Here is an 18,152-nt window from a genome sequence, read left to right as displayed (position 1 = left end):
ATTTCATTATCCCGCCTAACATGTTTTTTTGTAATAAATCGTTCAATGACATCTTTAAAAACGGTGTAAGTTTATTTATATATTATTTTTTAATTCGAATTTTCATCATTCAGATTAAAATGTAGGCAATGTAACCAAACATGAATGGCTTGAAATGAAATAAATTCGCATCGCAAGCACTGTTATAAAAAGAACCTTTTATTTGTCTAATCCAATAGATAGTGGAAATTACCGTTATTACCTACTTTAAATATTAATATTTGTTACCTAATTCGATTGTAATTTAACTGACGTTAAGACTGGTAATTATGTATAGATATAAAAAAGAAAAATATAACATTAACTATTAAGAGTATATCATATATAAATGTTTTTTTCTATTGTCATATTAAAAATTTCACCGAGCCACCGAGGTAAGTAACGCGTAAATTAAACTTTCTCAGTATTATGAATACCATAAAAAAAAAAAAATTAAATAAAAATACAATTTACATTAGCACTATATATATGGCATGGAACATAATATACAAGTACATACATACATACACACACAGTTACACAGAATACAATATACAATACGATGAACAGTTGTGTATCGCTATTGTTTTTATAATATAATATGATCAAACAATTTTATAGTTCACGTTATACACTTTTGTAGCTTAGTAGGAAATTAAAGGTCATCTGCAGTTTATTTCTTTTTTCTCTTAATCGTGCCCGTGTCACCCTCGGATCCGGCCGGTGTCGTTTTGTTATTCCGGTCGCTGTTTAGCGGGTGTATTACTCGTGGTATGTTTGTCCTTTTGGGTTGCTTCTGCTGGTGTTGCTGTTGTAGTTGCTGTGGCTGGTGCTGCGAGTGATGTTGCACCGAACTGGCTTTGATGACGATCCTAGGCTCAGCAGGTTTCTTGACTGTTAACGTCATAGCTGTTGCTGCTTGTACCGGGGGACAAACCTTGTTGGGTACGCAGGGCACTACCAGAGATTTGTGTTCTTCGGGTATGGTGTCCTGTTGCGGGGCTCTGTTGAACGGCCCAGCGACGGACATGGCTTCCGTCTTATCCTTCTTCCTGCCCAGAGTTGATGACACCCTGGGAGGCGGTGGTGGAGGTATTTTTCCAGACCCCTCGGGTATGCCCGCTAACGGTGGAGGTAGTGACAGTCTACGTTCGGGACCGGGACCACATTGCACCGGGAAATCCGGCAACACTTTTGGGTATTTGATCCGGCGAACGCCTCCACCACCATCTGAACAACAGTCTACAACGCCGCTGCCCCCGTTCATCGCATACTCCTTGGATGTAACATTTATATCTTCGTAGTGCGAGCTCGATTCGTAGCTCGTGTTTTTTGACGAAGTCACAGCCAATGTCTTTGGCTTGCACACCTGCATAATCAAATCAGTTAGATAAAGAAGAGATTGGTATTAAATTGTATCTTTTTAATTAGAATGCTAACTTTTGGATAATTGTATTTATTACAAATCAAAATTTTGTATTATAGAAAATAAATGCCGATGATCCATTCAACGTGGACTACTTTTTAGTATTTATATAACATATATTAGTAATATTATATAAGCTATTAAAATTCCATTAATCCATTTATTTAAATTCTAATTTTAAGAGGTCAACGTGATTCTAGTAATAATTCACAGTAATTGTGATTACCCTCTCCCCTACAAAAAGTTTCAATGACAAAATTACTATAGGAGTTATGACTATATTTCTATAGGATATTATAATATGCATTTATATTTTGTAAATTCAAATCGAACAGTCGATTATACTAACTAATTTAGCAGTGTGATACTAACTTGGGTGTAAACAGGTTCTTTTGGGATGTCTCGTGCCGGTTCCGACTTTGAGTACCCATGAGTGACCTTAATGCCGGGTCTCTTCTCCTTTACAGCGGGTTTCAATTGAATGCTAGTGGAACTCTTGTGCAACGTGTCTTGCGAAGACATTAATAAGTCATCACAATCGTTGAGTGCGTCACTTCTGGTTAAAGTTTTTTTGTTAATCGAACCCAATGACAGTGATGGTTTTATTTCTACTCTTTCTAAATGACCCATCGCGTCCATGGATTTCGTTAACTCTATGGGCGTTTGTTTTAATACACTTATCGTCCGAGCGGCTGGCGTTGCGTCAATACCGACAGAAACCTAATAAGATAAAATACATTTATTAAATCTTTATTTAGAAGAAAAAAATGAAACACTGTGCGATAAATACTTTATTTCTAGACTTTTCAGATGCTTTATGAACATCTGGTATTTCAGATTTTTCGGCCATCACCGATGGGTCTTCAGCACATACTAACTGTCTTTTTTTTTCTTCCCTCCGCTGTCTCCGCAAAATCCTAGGAGAATACCGTTGTATGATCTCTGTGTTAATCCACTCTTTGACTCGGGTATGTGGGTCCATGGTTATCGTGCTACTACTTCTTTGTCTCGATATTTCCGCCCACTTACCCAACCGTTTACCACCGATGGCCTCGGGTTTTACGCTGGCCAATGCCACTGAATCGTATGCTTGGTTCTTGTTGAATTTGTGGACCTTAGCTATTTCAGGTTCTTCTGTAGTGGTTTTCATGTACACGTCATTCTGCTCGTCGTCATCGTCGTCAAATGTTCGGCTCGTATTCGCACCGTCGCATCTAAACCGGTTGTTGAATAAACGTTCGCGAACTCTCAGCTTATCCCTCTGGTAGTAAATTCCACCAAATGCGCAGATGTTGACCAACAAAAAAAGTATTCCGATAATAATTATCAGAGACACGACAACAGAGGACGATGCTTCTACAGTTTCCTGAACCTTCTTGTCTGATGGTTCAGCTGAAGGCTCTTCTCCTGGGTTGGGTTCTTCGGGAAACTCATCGGGTCTTGGCATCGGGTCGTCTGGCATCAATGTGGGCAAGCTGAATATTGGTTCGCGGTCAATCCATGGAGGTTGGGACTCTTTCGGTATCATAGGTAACGAAGAGTATGATGGCTTAGACTGTTCTGCGTCTTTTTGCCGTTTGTCTTCGATCCTTTGTGGAAGATCTACATTCCAAAATTTACACTTATTTGTTCTATAATTCACTCTCTGCCGATTAGTCAAATCTGAAACCGTTGAAATATAGCAATAATATTATCATATAAGATTAATTATTCATCTAATTATTATGTAACGTATCGACTGACTTAGTTCCAAGTAAGCGCGATTCGCAATACTGTATTTTGGCCATCGTACATTATTCATTTTCCATTCATTTTGGTATGATTTTTTTGAAAAATTTGGGTCTCTAAATACAAAAAATTGTTTTTTTTTCGGTTTGGTCACTTATTAATTAAGAATAAGTTGTAATAAAAGTATATAGATCAATTATTTTTACCCTGTTTTAGCAAAATTACTCCAATGAGTCATTATCATTTCAGATAATCTTTTTTCTTTTTGATCATACTGAGTTTTAAGATGAATTGTATTACCACCCAATGGTACACCCAAAACATAGGGTAAATCTTCACCGTTTATACTTTTTTTCACCTGTAATTTAATAACGAAATAATAGTGTGAATAAAATAATAAAATAATTGTCAAATAGTTTGTCTTATATCGTTTAAAATTGATTTTACCACGTCGTATTCACTGAAAGTACTTCTATGAGTAAAAACGTAAAAGTACGTATTTTCGTTGACCTCTGACTGGATTTCGGCAAGTTGAGTTAAAGGTGCTAAGACCATAGCATCACTTAGAATATCTAACAAGACATCACGATTTTCCAGAGCTCCCGATGAAGACCACGTTCGATCACGTTCTGTGTATTGTGCTAAAGTGGCCGTAAGAGTGAGATCTGGAAAAAGCTTTGAAAAAATGACCATTATGTATGAATTACACGAAAACATGGAGGACATAAAAATAGTTACTTACCTCGAACTTGGCTTTCATGTAATCTAACAACACTTTGTGTTGTTCGTTTTCTAACATACCATGCGCTAGTGACACGCTATCCAGCAAGTGGTAACTTTCGTATTCCGTGACGCCGGCTAGGATTCTATAGCTGAAAATTAAATTAGTTAAAACAGCATGATTGTATTTTATGTGCATTAGTATTATGATTTATTCATTCGTGTTAGTATAATAGTATATACTTTTTCATTAAGTTCTTGTGCTCTTTCAATAACGGCAGTGGTTCGTTGGTAATCATCACGCCATCGACCATTGGACCGAACACAGTGACAAACGGTGGTAAATACATTTTGGTCGACACCAGATCCGTAAACCGTTTTCTCCGTAAACAGTCGAAAAATTTCTCATTGCCACCTGGCTCGCAGTTCAAAGACTGGCCAACTTGTATTGTGTTCATGATTGGGTTTTTCACCAATGCCCAATCAGACAAAGCAGAACCACTCATCAGTATAGCTCTTTGAAATAGATCTGGAAACGCACAAAAATTGAACTCGTTTATAACATTTAAATATATATTTATTAATATTATATTATATATTACTGTTGATCATTAAACAACATAGCATTTATTTTATTTTTATGAAATTCTGTTTTTATCACTAATCACTATTACATTGCTATTACAGTGAACACACGTTGTTTTTAAAAATTATATATATTCGGTATTTCGTACACTATAATATATGTGTCTGTTACTCACTATTGTTATTGACCGGTGGCGCCATCATTAGAAAATTCGCACAAGCCGCACCGGTACCGTGTCCCATCACCGTAACCGCATTTGGGTTACCGCCAAACGCTTGTATGTTATTCTTGATCCACTCTAAGGCGGCCATTTGATCTAACAGGCCGAAATTACTTGCCGGAATGTCTCCACCATTGGACTTTAAAAAACCTACATGAATACATCCGAAATAAATATTGACGATAACAATATTATTATATAATAATGAACATTACTACGTTACACATGTAATATCGATCTAGTCTTCTATTCAACACCCCGGCAATAGTAAACAAATAAATCTACTGCAGGGGCTAAATATATGCCAAAGGTGTGTAGGTATAAATACTATGTATATTGTATATACCTATTACCTGCTTTATTCTTAAGTATGTAATACAACATAATACATACCTAATATATCGTGTGATTATTTTCTTCGGAAATCGCGAAAGTGTGCCTTAGTGATGTATGCATATATAAATCATTAGTATCAATTGTCGATATCAGTCTTGAACTCTACCTACCTATAAACTATGATTCAATACCATAATTTGGACCTTATTTTAATAAGTATTTGAACTTAACGAATACAAGGAGTTTATAACTAAAATAATCATATGTTTTTCATTCATAACCACTCCAAATGCAAATTGAAAAATTGGGATGAATATAGGATTTTTTATATAATTTTTAGTTTATTTATGATCAAGGATAAATTAAAGTTTTTCAATTCTATATCAACCTCATAACCCCATCCAATGATGTAAAAGTCAATATGATAATCAGTACATTTTTTTTTTATAAAATACCTCTACTACACCTTCTTACATTTTATACTTTGGTGTTGGGTAAGAATTGTTAGCATAAGAACTGCAGCTATTGGCCCCACAATGTATGCGATGTCAGGTATATTATATTATATATACAGGAGAGAGGACTCACCTAAAACGCCCACGCGATAGTTAATTGTAATAAAAATAACTTTTCCGTAGCTAGCCAGCACAGAACCGTCGTACGGGTTGCCAGAGTTCCACTCAAACGATTCCCCATGAATGAACATTATCACAGCGTACTTGGTTTTTTTGGTGGTTGCTTTGTAATCGGTTCCCGCTTCATCATTCATCTCGTTTTTTGGATCTATGATACATAAATATTATGATAATTGCATTTAATATGTTACGTGTATAATATTAATATAATGATAGTATCTATTCTGGCTGCAAATTATTCATTTATCGTTTTATATGGTAGATATTTTGTTAGGCGCAAAAAACGTTTGAGATTTAGGAAAGGGCTAAGACCCTACTTTAATAATATTAATTAATCTTTAAACAAAATGTAGAAAACGTTCGGTGGACTAGCCTAAATTAACCCCTAGCTTATTTGCACCTATGTTCTGTTTATATTATGATGATTGATGATGATGAACCTTATTTATTTCATTAATTAACATTTATAGCCGTTAGATGTTATATTGTAACAATAATACCTACTTTTTTAGTTAGTATCATCGATATAGAATAAACGCGTAGCCAATCACAGAATCACTAATCAGTAATCACGTGTTCAAAAGAAATATCAAGAGTAAAGTTATCTGAAAAGATATTTATGCTTAAAATGAAAACAAATAATATTGAGTATTAAAATATTTATATAAATACTTAATTGTTAATCTTTTTTATTATTTCACTTATCCCAGCAGATATGGTGTTTTTTTACTTTTTTCAATAATTTTAATTCGAAAGAGTCGTGAATAAGAACCGGTAATACACTGAATTATTACATATATATATACGTAATACGTAAATATATAACGTTTATAATAATCAAAATCATCTTATAATTATGTAATATGAGTTATGTTTTTAGTCAAGTGCCGCTATTAACTTGAACTGCGAGAGTATTATTTTTAATGATTACTCGGAAACATGATTGGAGCTGTCTCAGTGTTATTTTGTTTACCGACGTGGTAGAGTAAACATTAGCTTTTCGTTCCGATTGAGCTTTAAATAATTCGTTGTAATATGCGTGGGGAATATATCAGTACCGCCACTGTGCTAACCAACTAGTATAATGGCAAACTTACAGACGAGTAGTTTTTCTTTATTCTATTTATCTCACACTCCTACGTATTTCGTTCCTAATAAATACTTGGCCTATTCCCAGTCATGTTGGTTTTTAAGCTAATATAGACTTATAGTAGGACGATATAAACACACGTCGTATATATAGGACATAGGTGCAAATCATTAAAAACATTTGATGTCTTTTCTATACAAATTGGCAAAATTAAGACTCCCATTTTCTTCCATGTATTTAAAATTACTTACCTACGAATTATAAGTCATACTGTTATACAAATACCATTATGATATCTTTAAAAATAAAGTGTAAAACTTAAGTACCTATTTTAATAAATTATTAAATTATTTATATAACACACATACCTTAATAGACTATAAAATAGATTATAATGTTTAGTATTTATTATGTTCCTTTTGTACGTTTGTAGGTTAATTACTTAAAGTTTAATTTGCAGTATTATTTCTGATTTGGTTTAAACAAGTTACAAGTAGGTATTTAAGTAAATAATAGGTTGGTAAAATGGTAATAGATATCCAACTGCATTAAAGTTTATGTTTGATTATGTCTATTAACCATGACGATACATATATATAGTTTTCAATTTTGTCATGTATGTCGTATGTGTAATATGTAAAAAAATGTTTTTGTATACATTTAAGTATTATACCTATGATGCTAATATGCTATACAGTTATTAGTTTTATATATGAAAAAAAAAAACAATTGAATAAGAAATCTATAGGTATATAGACGGTATACTAAGTTTGTAATTTTACAGAGAATATTACACATTATTTTTATTGATACACCGTATACATGTCATTGTCATAGCCCATAGGCTATTTATTTTACGACTACGAATATATACGTTTAGGCTAAATACGTATAATAGACAAATCTTAGACACTGGTACTCTGTATATTTAAAATGTAATAATAATTAAATTAAACTAAGGCCATTTATTGTTAGTACTTATAACATTTTATTTTGTTTACCTTTTACGTAGGTACTTTTATTCATAGCGTATTTATTTGTTGAACTTATTCTTATTATTTTAAATAATATACTTTGATTGTAGGTAATAACTTGTAGTTATGCCTTATGCATGTATGTACCTACAAAAATGTTATATTTGTTTTTAGGTGATCTCAATAATCACATTCGGTTCAAAAATCCAACAAAGTGGATATTAAATATATTATAATATCTACCTACATATTGCATTATATACATAGGATAATGGTACGCCGGTATCGCGTTTGCGTGTGAGGCGGCGGTTATAGGTTACGGTATGATTATTTTAAGAGACGCAGCGGACGCGGGCGCGGCCGATGACAGATTTACACAGAGTCGAAGAAAAAAATAGCTTGCCACGGATAAATCGTATACAATATTTTGGCAATACACTTGCGTTTAGTAGTAATATACGTGTGGTATGTGTGAATAGGTTGTGTACCTACGAAAGGAGGTGTAACGATGCGAAATAACGTCCAATAAAAAGTACCTACAAGGTAAACAAGGCGAAACCACTATAATAATATTTTACTCATTTGGTATTTTTTTTTTATATCTATATAATAGTGACCAGGATTTGGTCGGGAAAAATTGATGAGACAGCTGGTACGACAAATTATAAAAATACTGTCGAAACTACGTAGACACCAGAACAGCCTTAAGTATACCTGAGCATCTATATTTATGAAGCACTTGGACCCTATCACGAAAACACTATCAAAATCATAAAGTTTCTTAAAATAACCAAATTGTATAACCTTATCTGACATTTGTATTTTTATTGTTTTTATTTTTATCTTTCTCTCACTACCAATGTTGAACTCATATATTTTAACGTTATACCTTTATAAATAATCTACATTGTACTTAATATTCATAAAGTTATTTAGCACCTAATTTAATGCTTACATTGTACAATATGCCAACAACCTTAGTTGTTGCGGCTCTAATAAATAAATAAAATAAATAAATAAATCTTGTTGATCAATCACAATTTATGGATTTATACTTGACGACCTAGTTCCCTTTTAGGAACAAAATATTGTTCACATTGTCGTTGGAGTCGAATCTCTGAGACCGAGTGTCGGCGTATGACACATACCAACATACAGAAGTATTAATAGATTTCCGTTAATTTTAAATCACCAATTTACATATTATATGTTATTATTCAATTAGAGTGTGTTGCGTGCTTAATCAATGTATACAAAGTTCAAAATTATGTGTGTTATTAATACTTATTAAAGTCGATTGCAATATACAGTGTGATCACGATAAGTGGAAACACTCAATAACTATGTGCAGGCTTCATATATTTCAATTCTGCTCTTTCGGCTAACTAATAAACATTATTATAAACATTTTCAAATAATTAGACTATTTTTTTGACACTTAACTTTGCGCATGCGCACAATAACTTTTTTTTTTTAAATGGCATGATTTATTTTTGACCACAAATTATTTTTTTTGGTATTTTTTTATGAATTTTAGTGGTTGAATTTCTTTTCTAAGTCAAAAAATGACCGAGTTATAGCAATTTGATTTTACGTTATTTGCACGGGTATAACAGATTATAAAATACTTAGTTTTTATTATTCACGTATTTATTATTATTAACTAAGTATTTTATAATCTGTTATACCCGTGCAAATAACGTAAAATCAAATTGCTATAACTCGGTCATTTTTTGACTTAGAAAAGAAATTCAACCACTAAAATTCATAAAAAAATACCAAAAAAAATAATTTGTGGTCAAAAATGGATCATGCCATTTAAAAAAAAAAAGTTATTGTGCGCATGCGCAAAGTTAAGTGTCAAAAAAATAGTCTAATTATTTGAAAATGTGTATAATAATGTTTATTAGTTAGCCGAAAAAGCAGAATTGAAATATATGAAGCCTGCACATAGTTATTGAGTGTTTCCACTTATCGTGATCACACTCTTGTCTCGTAAGTCCCGTTATATAATATGGTGAGTCCTTCGATTTTCGTTATTGAGTCGACATACATAGTGAAAGGTCAACTTTTGGTGGGAATGTGTTATGCCCTCATTACCTATGCTGGCTGGCGTTTAAATACCTATATTTAGGTATTTAAGCAGTAAATTAATTATTTAACACCTTGCTTCTGATTAATTCGTTTTTTGCTTTGGTTATTATTATTTATTAAATTAAAAACTTGATTAAGAAGCAGTACGACTGAGTAAAGTGACTTGATTGCTTTAAGACTTGAACTTTAAGTAAACATAATGAAGAACGTCAACCTAACCGTTAAGATCACTAATCGCATTGCTTCTTTGTTCAACAAACTGCTATAGATTTTGTTGCTTAGTTTTTTCATATTGTATTATGGACATCAAATAAATTAAATTTGTTAATTCGTTTTATTCGCAATAAAATTATATATTTATAATGTATTTTAAAACGTACCTAATGAGGGATATTTAACGTTGGAATCATACCAATTATACGATTTTTGATCAGGTCATTAGAATGACGTTTTTACTTTTTTAGTACTAATTATAATTTTCTTTTATTTCACCCCTTCTCTTTGGAGTTAAGCGGATGATTATCCTGCATTAGTAAAACTTGTTTTGTAATTGATGCCATAAGTATGGCCATGATGGCTTCTTATAACCTCTGACTTGTTTCTTATAATAATTAGTATTATTTTTTTATAAGATTGGTATCGTAAACAATTACTAAACATACTGTTTGATAAATCTGAAAGAGTACAATATACTATAATATTTTCATATTTAGATAATTATGAATAAAATAATTCATGTATTCATGTATAAGACGGTGATATGTGGGTGGTAAGTGGGATTTAGTGGAAATATAAGACACGACTTTAGATGTGATTAACAATTACCTAACCTAACCTACCGATTTAAATATAATAATTTGTTCTGTTTATTATTAATTATTACTATTCATTTTTTTCTCAGAACGACAAAACACGTCATATGGTGGCGGCTTACGTTTGACAACGCAGCAGCAGCCGTTTTGGTCCACAAGTACCATCTGGGCTTCTGGGACGGTCGCCTAAAAAGTTATAAAAAAAATACACATACGATATTTGGTAGGTACCTGTGTACTGTATGTTTATACACATGCCACCATATTATATACACTCAAACGATAACTGTACCAGTATTATAATATAAAATGTATAAACTTATGCATGCCCGCAAGTCTTATTGTGTTAGAATCGGTCAAAATCCTGTAAAATTTAATTTATACATACTCGTCACATGAATACACGTTTTCTGATTAAAATCTATATTATATTTACATAGTGAATACGACAAAAAACTATATATATATATATATAATATATATATATCTTGCAATATTATTGGACGAAAAATGTAAAGGATAGAGATAAAGGATATTTTCACTTTTGTCATGGATTGTGTATCATAAACGGTTCCTTTTTTACATAATATAATCTGATATCATATATATCATAGTATATAATATAGTATTCACATGTATAAACACCAAAATATAATTCATCCTGCTGATCAGCTGATCACTTGGATTTTTAACAACGACTCAAATGGATTCTTATCATGAACGTAAAATTTGTTATGCTATTCGTTATCAGTTACTCAATTTAATTCTTAGGACTATTGAGTACCCACCCACTTATCCAGTATCCATTATTAAATTGTTTTATATCAGACACTGCTACAACTTTCCAAGTACCAACCACCCCTATTTTAATTTACGAAAAAGCATAAATGTAACCCACTTCACTCCGCTATTATTTATTAGTAAGACGGAGACATCACATTCGTGTATAACGAACAAGGTCCTCTTCCTCTTAATGTAAGGCAACTATAAAAACTACTCTATTAACGTATAATTAAATATATTTATGCAAATATACAATAACTATACGTAGGTGGATAATAGGAATAGGAAAAGTGTTGATCTGGGAGTACTGCAGTTATTGTAATTTGTAAGATAGATATTACTATATATGCTACATTTCCACTGCATTTGATGGGATAAGAATTTGTCCTAATAATACTGATTTGTCCTTGTATTATTCGAATCACTTACCACAATACCTCCTCCTCACACCCTATATAAAGAGCTAAATATTTAAATCGTAACGTGATCTGGTATACCTCCTATAATCACTCTTACCTTTACAGTCGTAATGGCTGCGTGTAGTTATCTATTAAAAATAATTATGTACAATATTGAAAATATATACTGAAATAGTAATAGGGTGCTTGTGGACGTGTATTCATTCTCGCTTTGGACACGGGCCAACACATCCACGCCAGGCAATTACCGAGTTCTTTTTATTACATTTTTACACACACAACATAGTATTTATATGTGTACGTTGTGTATACACTTATATATATACACATCACTGCACTAGTATAAGAAGTATAGTCGTCTGTACATAATTTTCTTACTCTGTCTATATAGACGGTGCATACACCGTAGTTGCCTGCCTATCTCTGTCGTGCGCCTATGTGCAGATGGGAGACGATACGTCGTGTGGAAAGGAGGACCGGAACGACTACACAAAGAGAATAGCTTTTTTTATGCGATTATTTGAATTTATATATAAGATACCACGTGCGCTTTCGTGAGGTCGTTTACCGGTGTCGTTATGAGTTAAGTAGACACGCGACGACTACGACGACGGCATTCAATTCCGTGCACTGCCAAGGGTGTCTTCTGTTTTCTATACATATCGTCTTTCTATTTCAAACTATATTATAATGTGTGTTTTAAATACGGCATCATTTAAATATTATTGTGTCTATTGTGAAACGTATTGTATTAGGTCTAGGTGTATAGAATTTTCGACGCGGCCTATTGTTACTGCTTTTCAGAAAACCACTCAGCTGATACGCCATCTCTTTAAACCGATGTTTACATTATCTCAGACTTCAGTCGATACGACATTTACACAAATTTTAGTAGTTAGTGTTTGGTGATAAAAATATCCTAAAACGAAAGTGAATGTTAAAACTATAATTTACGTTTCGCAATTACATGCCAAAAATCTTATTATACGGCTTGACAGTAAACAGTCGGAAAAAATATATATTTGAAAACAACATTTTTTCACTACATGAAAAATGTTTAAAAATTCTTAACCAAATTCCGATTCTTGGCATATTCTACGATTACTTTCTCACATTAAACGAATTATATATTATTGTTTACTACCTACATGGATATTAAATGATGAGTTATACATAATTATTTGTTAACGGCTTTGTTTATTATCGTTCTTGTCCGTTGTAATCCAATTTTAGGGAAATTAATTGCGTAAAATAAACTCGAAATTGAGCTCCACCCAAGCTATATTACTATTTTTAGTATTAAAACCCGTTTAAGGATGTGTAATATACTAATTTATTTAAGACTGTATTTATATTTTTCAAGGAGGAAGATCCAAAATATGTATATTATAATTATAGTCAATACTGAATTTACGTTTTGACATATAGTTAAAAATACATATGTTTGACGAAAACAAAATGTATTAAAACCACTTATGACTAAAAATATGTACCATGTAAGTATTAAACATTATTTAAAATATCGAAGATATTTTTGGGTAAGGGTGGAATATATGTGATAGGTATTTATTATTATTTACTGCTGATTAAAGTTTTTTAATACAGTTGTTATGACATCTCACTCAACTCTTTGAAAGTCGAAAGGTTAAAATAGAATTTCGGCAATTGGTGCAGTTTACAACAAAATATATTCAATTGACTTGTTCACGACATTTGAATAGCATCCAAACATTATGCCTTGTATTGGACCACGTAGTTTTAGAAGAACATGCTGTTAATTTTACATAAAAACACATTTAACGAAAATATGAAACGGGGTTTTTTTTCACCGGAAGCAAAGACCTAGGATGACATACTGCTATTTTATCTGACATAAATCACATAGGTACGGCTAAAAATACGACGACCGATCAACGGTCGTTATGTGTATAATTTACTACAATAGCGACGATATTATATTCTAGTTTTATATCAGATGACCTAATTTTATCATTATTATTTACTAAATATTATGTTATACAACATAAAGTATCTTGAATTTTTAGACTAAATTGATGATCAATTATTGATTAAGGTATTAACCTAACCATTCATGGCAGTAATAAGTTATAAGTGTACCTGCACTTCATATACTCCTTAGGTATACCTTAGGTTATTGGAGCCTTTGAGTTTCCTTCTTATTTAATAGATTACTAACTATTTATTGATTAAATATAGCCGTATAGGTTTTAAAAGACAATTTTATAATTTTTATAAAAAAACACAATGACATTTAAGTTGTTATTCAATAGAAATGATTAAATGAATATACATGATGTAAATTGTACGTATCTAAAAACTTCACTGGTTCTAATAATTAGATAATGTTCCCTGATCATCAACATTCAACAATTATAAGAAATTACAACAAAATGCAGTTTACACTATGTAAACACTATGCTTGCTTATAAATGGCTGAAATTATTTAAATTAAAATTTCTTCTTATGTTAAAGACGTACCTAAGTGTGTATATAAATAATTTCTAATAAAATGAAAAATAACAATACTTAATAGCAGGTTGATTCTAGGTACTGTCAAAGTGTCAACTGTTTGGAAATAAAGTGCATTTTTAAAAAATGTTTCTATATTTTAGACAGAAACAATTAAAATAACAACCTATAACTATGACATTATGACCTATACATTACAACAAAACATTTATAAAAAATAATTCAATCAGTTCGGTTTTTGGTAAGAATTTGATACTAGAATTTAATTTATTAATAACTTAATTATTGGATTTGAAATACATTTTGTATGCGTGTTTGTTTCCGTCTTACAAGTGCATAACATAGTAAATTTACGCTCAACAGATCACATTTAACTTTGTTAGTTTAAAATTTAAGAGCATTAACCTCTTTTAAATTTAAAAGTATCTGTACTTGAATATTAGGTTTTTACGATAGCTCAATTTTTTTAGCAAGTTTTGGGTGTATAATTAGTGTAAATTAAAAATGATCATAACACATTTAAAAACTAAATCATCGTAAAACCCAACATACGAACACAGATATAATGTTCTAACCTTTAAATATTTTTAGAGGTCAATTTATCTTATTTTGTAAACTAAAGGAGCTAAATGTGATCTGCCGAGTATAAATTTGCTACGTTACACACTTGTAAGACGGAGAAAACACATTCGAGTATGGCGTCTTCTTAATATTTGTATAAGTTATCGATAGAACTTTTTGTTCTCGATGTGTATAATGTATAGCTAGGTAATTTTAACGCGTCGTTACTTCAAATTTAAGTATTTCGGCATAAAAAATGTTGATTTTTTGAAGGGAACACTGAACTTGCGCCTTGTTACCATATTATTCTTGAATGCAATCAGAAACCGAAAGCAAATATTGTGCCATCAGTCGTAATAACGGATTCTTGTAAGTGTTATTTTATCATTGTATTAATAAAATAATAAATATACGTACGCGTATAAAGAGTACATTAATGTTCCTAACTTCCTAAGTATGTTACATGTTCGACGTTTTGCATAGACCAACATCACTCCAAATTAATTTAAAATGGAGTTTGAGTAAACGAGGCCGAAATTGATTTAAAATGTATAAAAAGAAAATGACCGATTTCGCATAGGGCGAAATAATCATTAAGCTTTTTTAACTCAAATCTACTCAATTTCAACATATCAAGTTTGAAACATAAATTAAAAATTAGGCAAAGTTAATCGAACCGTAGAAAATATAATTAGCGTGGAGAATCCTTTGATGTTTGATGATTTTGAAGTATGTACAAATATTTACATTTATAAGCAAATTATTATTTTTTGAAAAAATCTAATAACTAAAATGTTTTTTGGATTTGAAATAAATTGTATATGTATATTAATATTATCCTAACTTTATACGTTCTAACCTGATCAGTGAATAAATAGGTACACGCCACATGGCGTTATTCAAAATGTTATTATTAAAGCTTATTTTCTAGCATGACAAAACATAAAATGAAAATTATAATATTCTTCATAGAAAACATGTGTAATTGCTATTATTTGAATTCTGTTGTTAATTAAAATCGTAAAATTACGCTAAGTCACTGTCACCAGTGCTATAAACATATACTTTATGTTAAAATGTATTGAAATGTATTGAATACATCTGCAGTCATAATGAAATATATATAATACAAGTTTATAGAAATAAACAAAAGGCAATACATTTAAAACTATAAATTATAAGGGTAAAAATGTGTTTAATTTAAAAATTATTAGGTATTGACTTAAACATAAATTATGAAAGTTACAATCAATAATAGCATATAGGTAATATGCATATCATAAAACACATAAGCATTGATGTTACGTATGTGATTTATCTGACTTTGAATAGAAAAGTGGATTAAAACTAAATTGATACCTTTAATGCTGAATATTAATTAATTTTCTTGAAGACGATCATATGTTATAATATTTATATAGACATTAATGAATAAAACGTTATTATTTTGCTTTGAAATAGATGAACTGCACAAAACAATATTCATACATTTTTTTAAATTTATTACACTGATAGGTAGTATTCTTAGGATAGTGCGGCGTGTATACATTAGTACATAGGTATAATACCATATTTTGGCGTATCTCATGTTTTCATTATTATTCTATATAATTTATTAATATTTACATAACACCCACCTAGTCGTTTCATGTAACAAAATCTACTTGTATAATTGTACATTTATTTATATAATTAAATACTGTTATCTAAATATCTAATCCAATTATTGTTAAACATTGTTCAGATACATTACCTATACCATTTTTATTTTTATTTTTAAAGCTTCTAGTAATCCTATACCTTTATACAGCCATTGATTTAATCATAATAATTAAATGAAAAATGAATGAATTATTTTAATCCTGAATTATAGAAGTGGAATGGGTTAAATCATACTCGACCGCGTTCGCAAATCGAAGCTATGCTTTCACGTTTATTAAGTGCTAATAACTCAAACTGAACCCCGTTCAGGCTGAACCTGCAGATCCTCGAAACAGTTGACGACTTACCATGAGGGGCGTATATGTTCAGGTACAGACAGTCCTCGCTCTGGTTGCCCAGGTATGGCGTCAGCCGCTTCAGATAGTTCTGCCGGACGGCCGACAGCCGCTTGTTGGACACCATCAGATCAGGCGGCCGCTGTGGGCACACCGGTTTCAGATACTCGGCCCTTAGTGGTCGACAGTGGCTCCTGTCGAATGAACCGTCGTCCGCCTTCGGGCACCACGTGGGTGACTCACCTGGTGGCATGAATCTCTCTTGGGACGCGGCATACGGTACGCCCAAGTACACTTCGACCCTGTCCAGCCGCTGTTCGGCACCACCGCCGACAGTAGTGATGAGGCCTTTGAGAGGTCCCTGCCGGTCTAGCCACACCGTGTCGGTGTACCCGAGCACTTCGGGACGGACGCCGCCGGCCACCATCACTACGGCTGCGGCCGCAGTCACCAGGACCAGGGACAGCGTCGCCGTTCCGCCGCCGCCGCCCATGACGGCTGCCGCCGCATTGAACCCGATGGCTGCGTGATGAACCACAACCGCTGTTCTGTATATCGGCCCTGATATGTATTACGTTGCCGCTTGGTTCTTTCGCACACGCACACGCATTATGATTATATTATATTATACAGTCGCGAACACAGCACACGCACATGGATAGAAGCGCACGTGTTTACGCGTAGTCACACACTGACACGCGAGCGGCCGCGGCGTACACACGGCCGCTGAGCTATTTAAAATATGTTCCACCCGCCGGCTGTGGCCGTCGCGTTCGGGCGCTCGCGGGCCTGCCAACGTAAACACTCGTGATGTGTTTCTTATATTTAAATAAATAAATAGACCGACGGTTTAGTGTTGGGCGAGTAAGGGTATTAAATAGTTCTCGTTTCATAGCGGATCGATGTCCGGTGCCGATTGTGTCACCAGTGGAAAATTTTGCTGAGTGGAAATTTGATCGGAAGTCGTCGATATTATATTTTAGGTGTGTGACCGATTTTCTTACCGACGCGCGATTATCGTTCTTAATGAATTATATCTATATATTATTAGTAAAAACGCCCAGTTGTCGGGCAGAATTTAATTAATAATACGAATTCCGAGTATGAATACGCGTTAATATTATTGGAGAGAACAGCGAGTATTAATGATATTATAATATAAATGTTTGAGAAATGTATACGGTCCGTTAGACATTTAAAAAAAACCCATCCAATTCTACCTTGCCATAATATCTATGCGATTTAGAAACCATCAAATTTAAT

The 18,152-nt window shown here is 32.5% G+C and overlaps 1 protein-coding gene across 1 annotated transcript; it reads right to left on the bottom strand.

Moving 5' to 3' along the window:
* Positions 1-357: 357 nt before the first annotated feature.
* On the bottom strand, positions 358-17,602 carry LOC107162456 (neuroligin-4, Y-linked-like). The gene is made up of 11 exons (XM_015509366.2): positions 16,902-17,602; positions 5,623-5,817; positions 4,654-4,848; positions 4,136-4,421; positions 3,915-4,044; positions 3,620-3,847; positions 3,379-3,530; positions 3,188-3,288; positions 2,235-3,106; positions 1,817-2,164; positions 358-1,387 (listed from the first exon to the last, which is right to left on the bottom strand). The coding sequence occupies exons 1-11, from the start codon at positions 17,380-17,382 to the stop codon at positions 692-694; spliced, it is 3,684 nt and encodes a 1,227-aa protein (XP_015364852.2). The 5' UTR covers positions 17,383-17,602; the 3' UTR covers positions 358-691.
* Between the last annotated feature and the right edge of the window lie 550 nt (positions 17,603-18,152).

This window comes from Diuraphis noxia, unplaced genomic scaffold, assembly GCF_037042655.1.
Source record: "Diuraphis noxia isolate RWA-SAM2 unplaced genomic scaffold, SU_Dnox_SAM2 contig0002, whole genome shotgun sequence".
Lineage (NCBI taxonomy): Eukaryota > Metazoa > Arthropoda > Insecta > Hemiptera > Aphididae > Diuraphis > Diuraphis noxia.
Note: the sequence above shows the minus strand (reverse complement) of the source record. Positions and strands in the feature narration are given on the sequence as shown.

Coding starts and splice junctions, on each gene's coding strand:
- LOC107162456 (XM_015509366.2), bottom strand. CDS start 17,382: ATGGGCGGCGGCGGCGGAACGGCGACGCTGTCCCTGGTCCTGGTGACT. Junction 3,107..3,187: donor TCGCGCTTACTTGGAACTAA/GTCAGTCGATAC, acceptor CAACGGTTTCAG/ATTTGACTAATCGGCAGAGA. Junction 2,165..2,234: donor CTGAAAAGTCTAGAAATAAA/GTATTTATCGCA, acceptor TTATCTTATTAG/GTTTCTGTCGGTATTGACGC.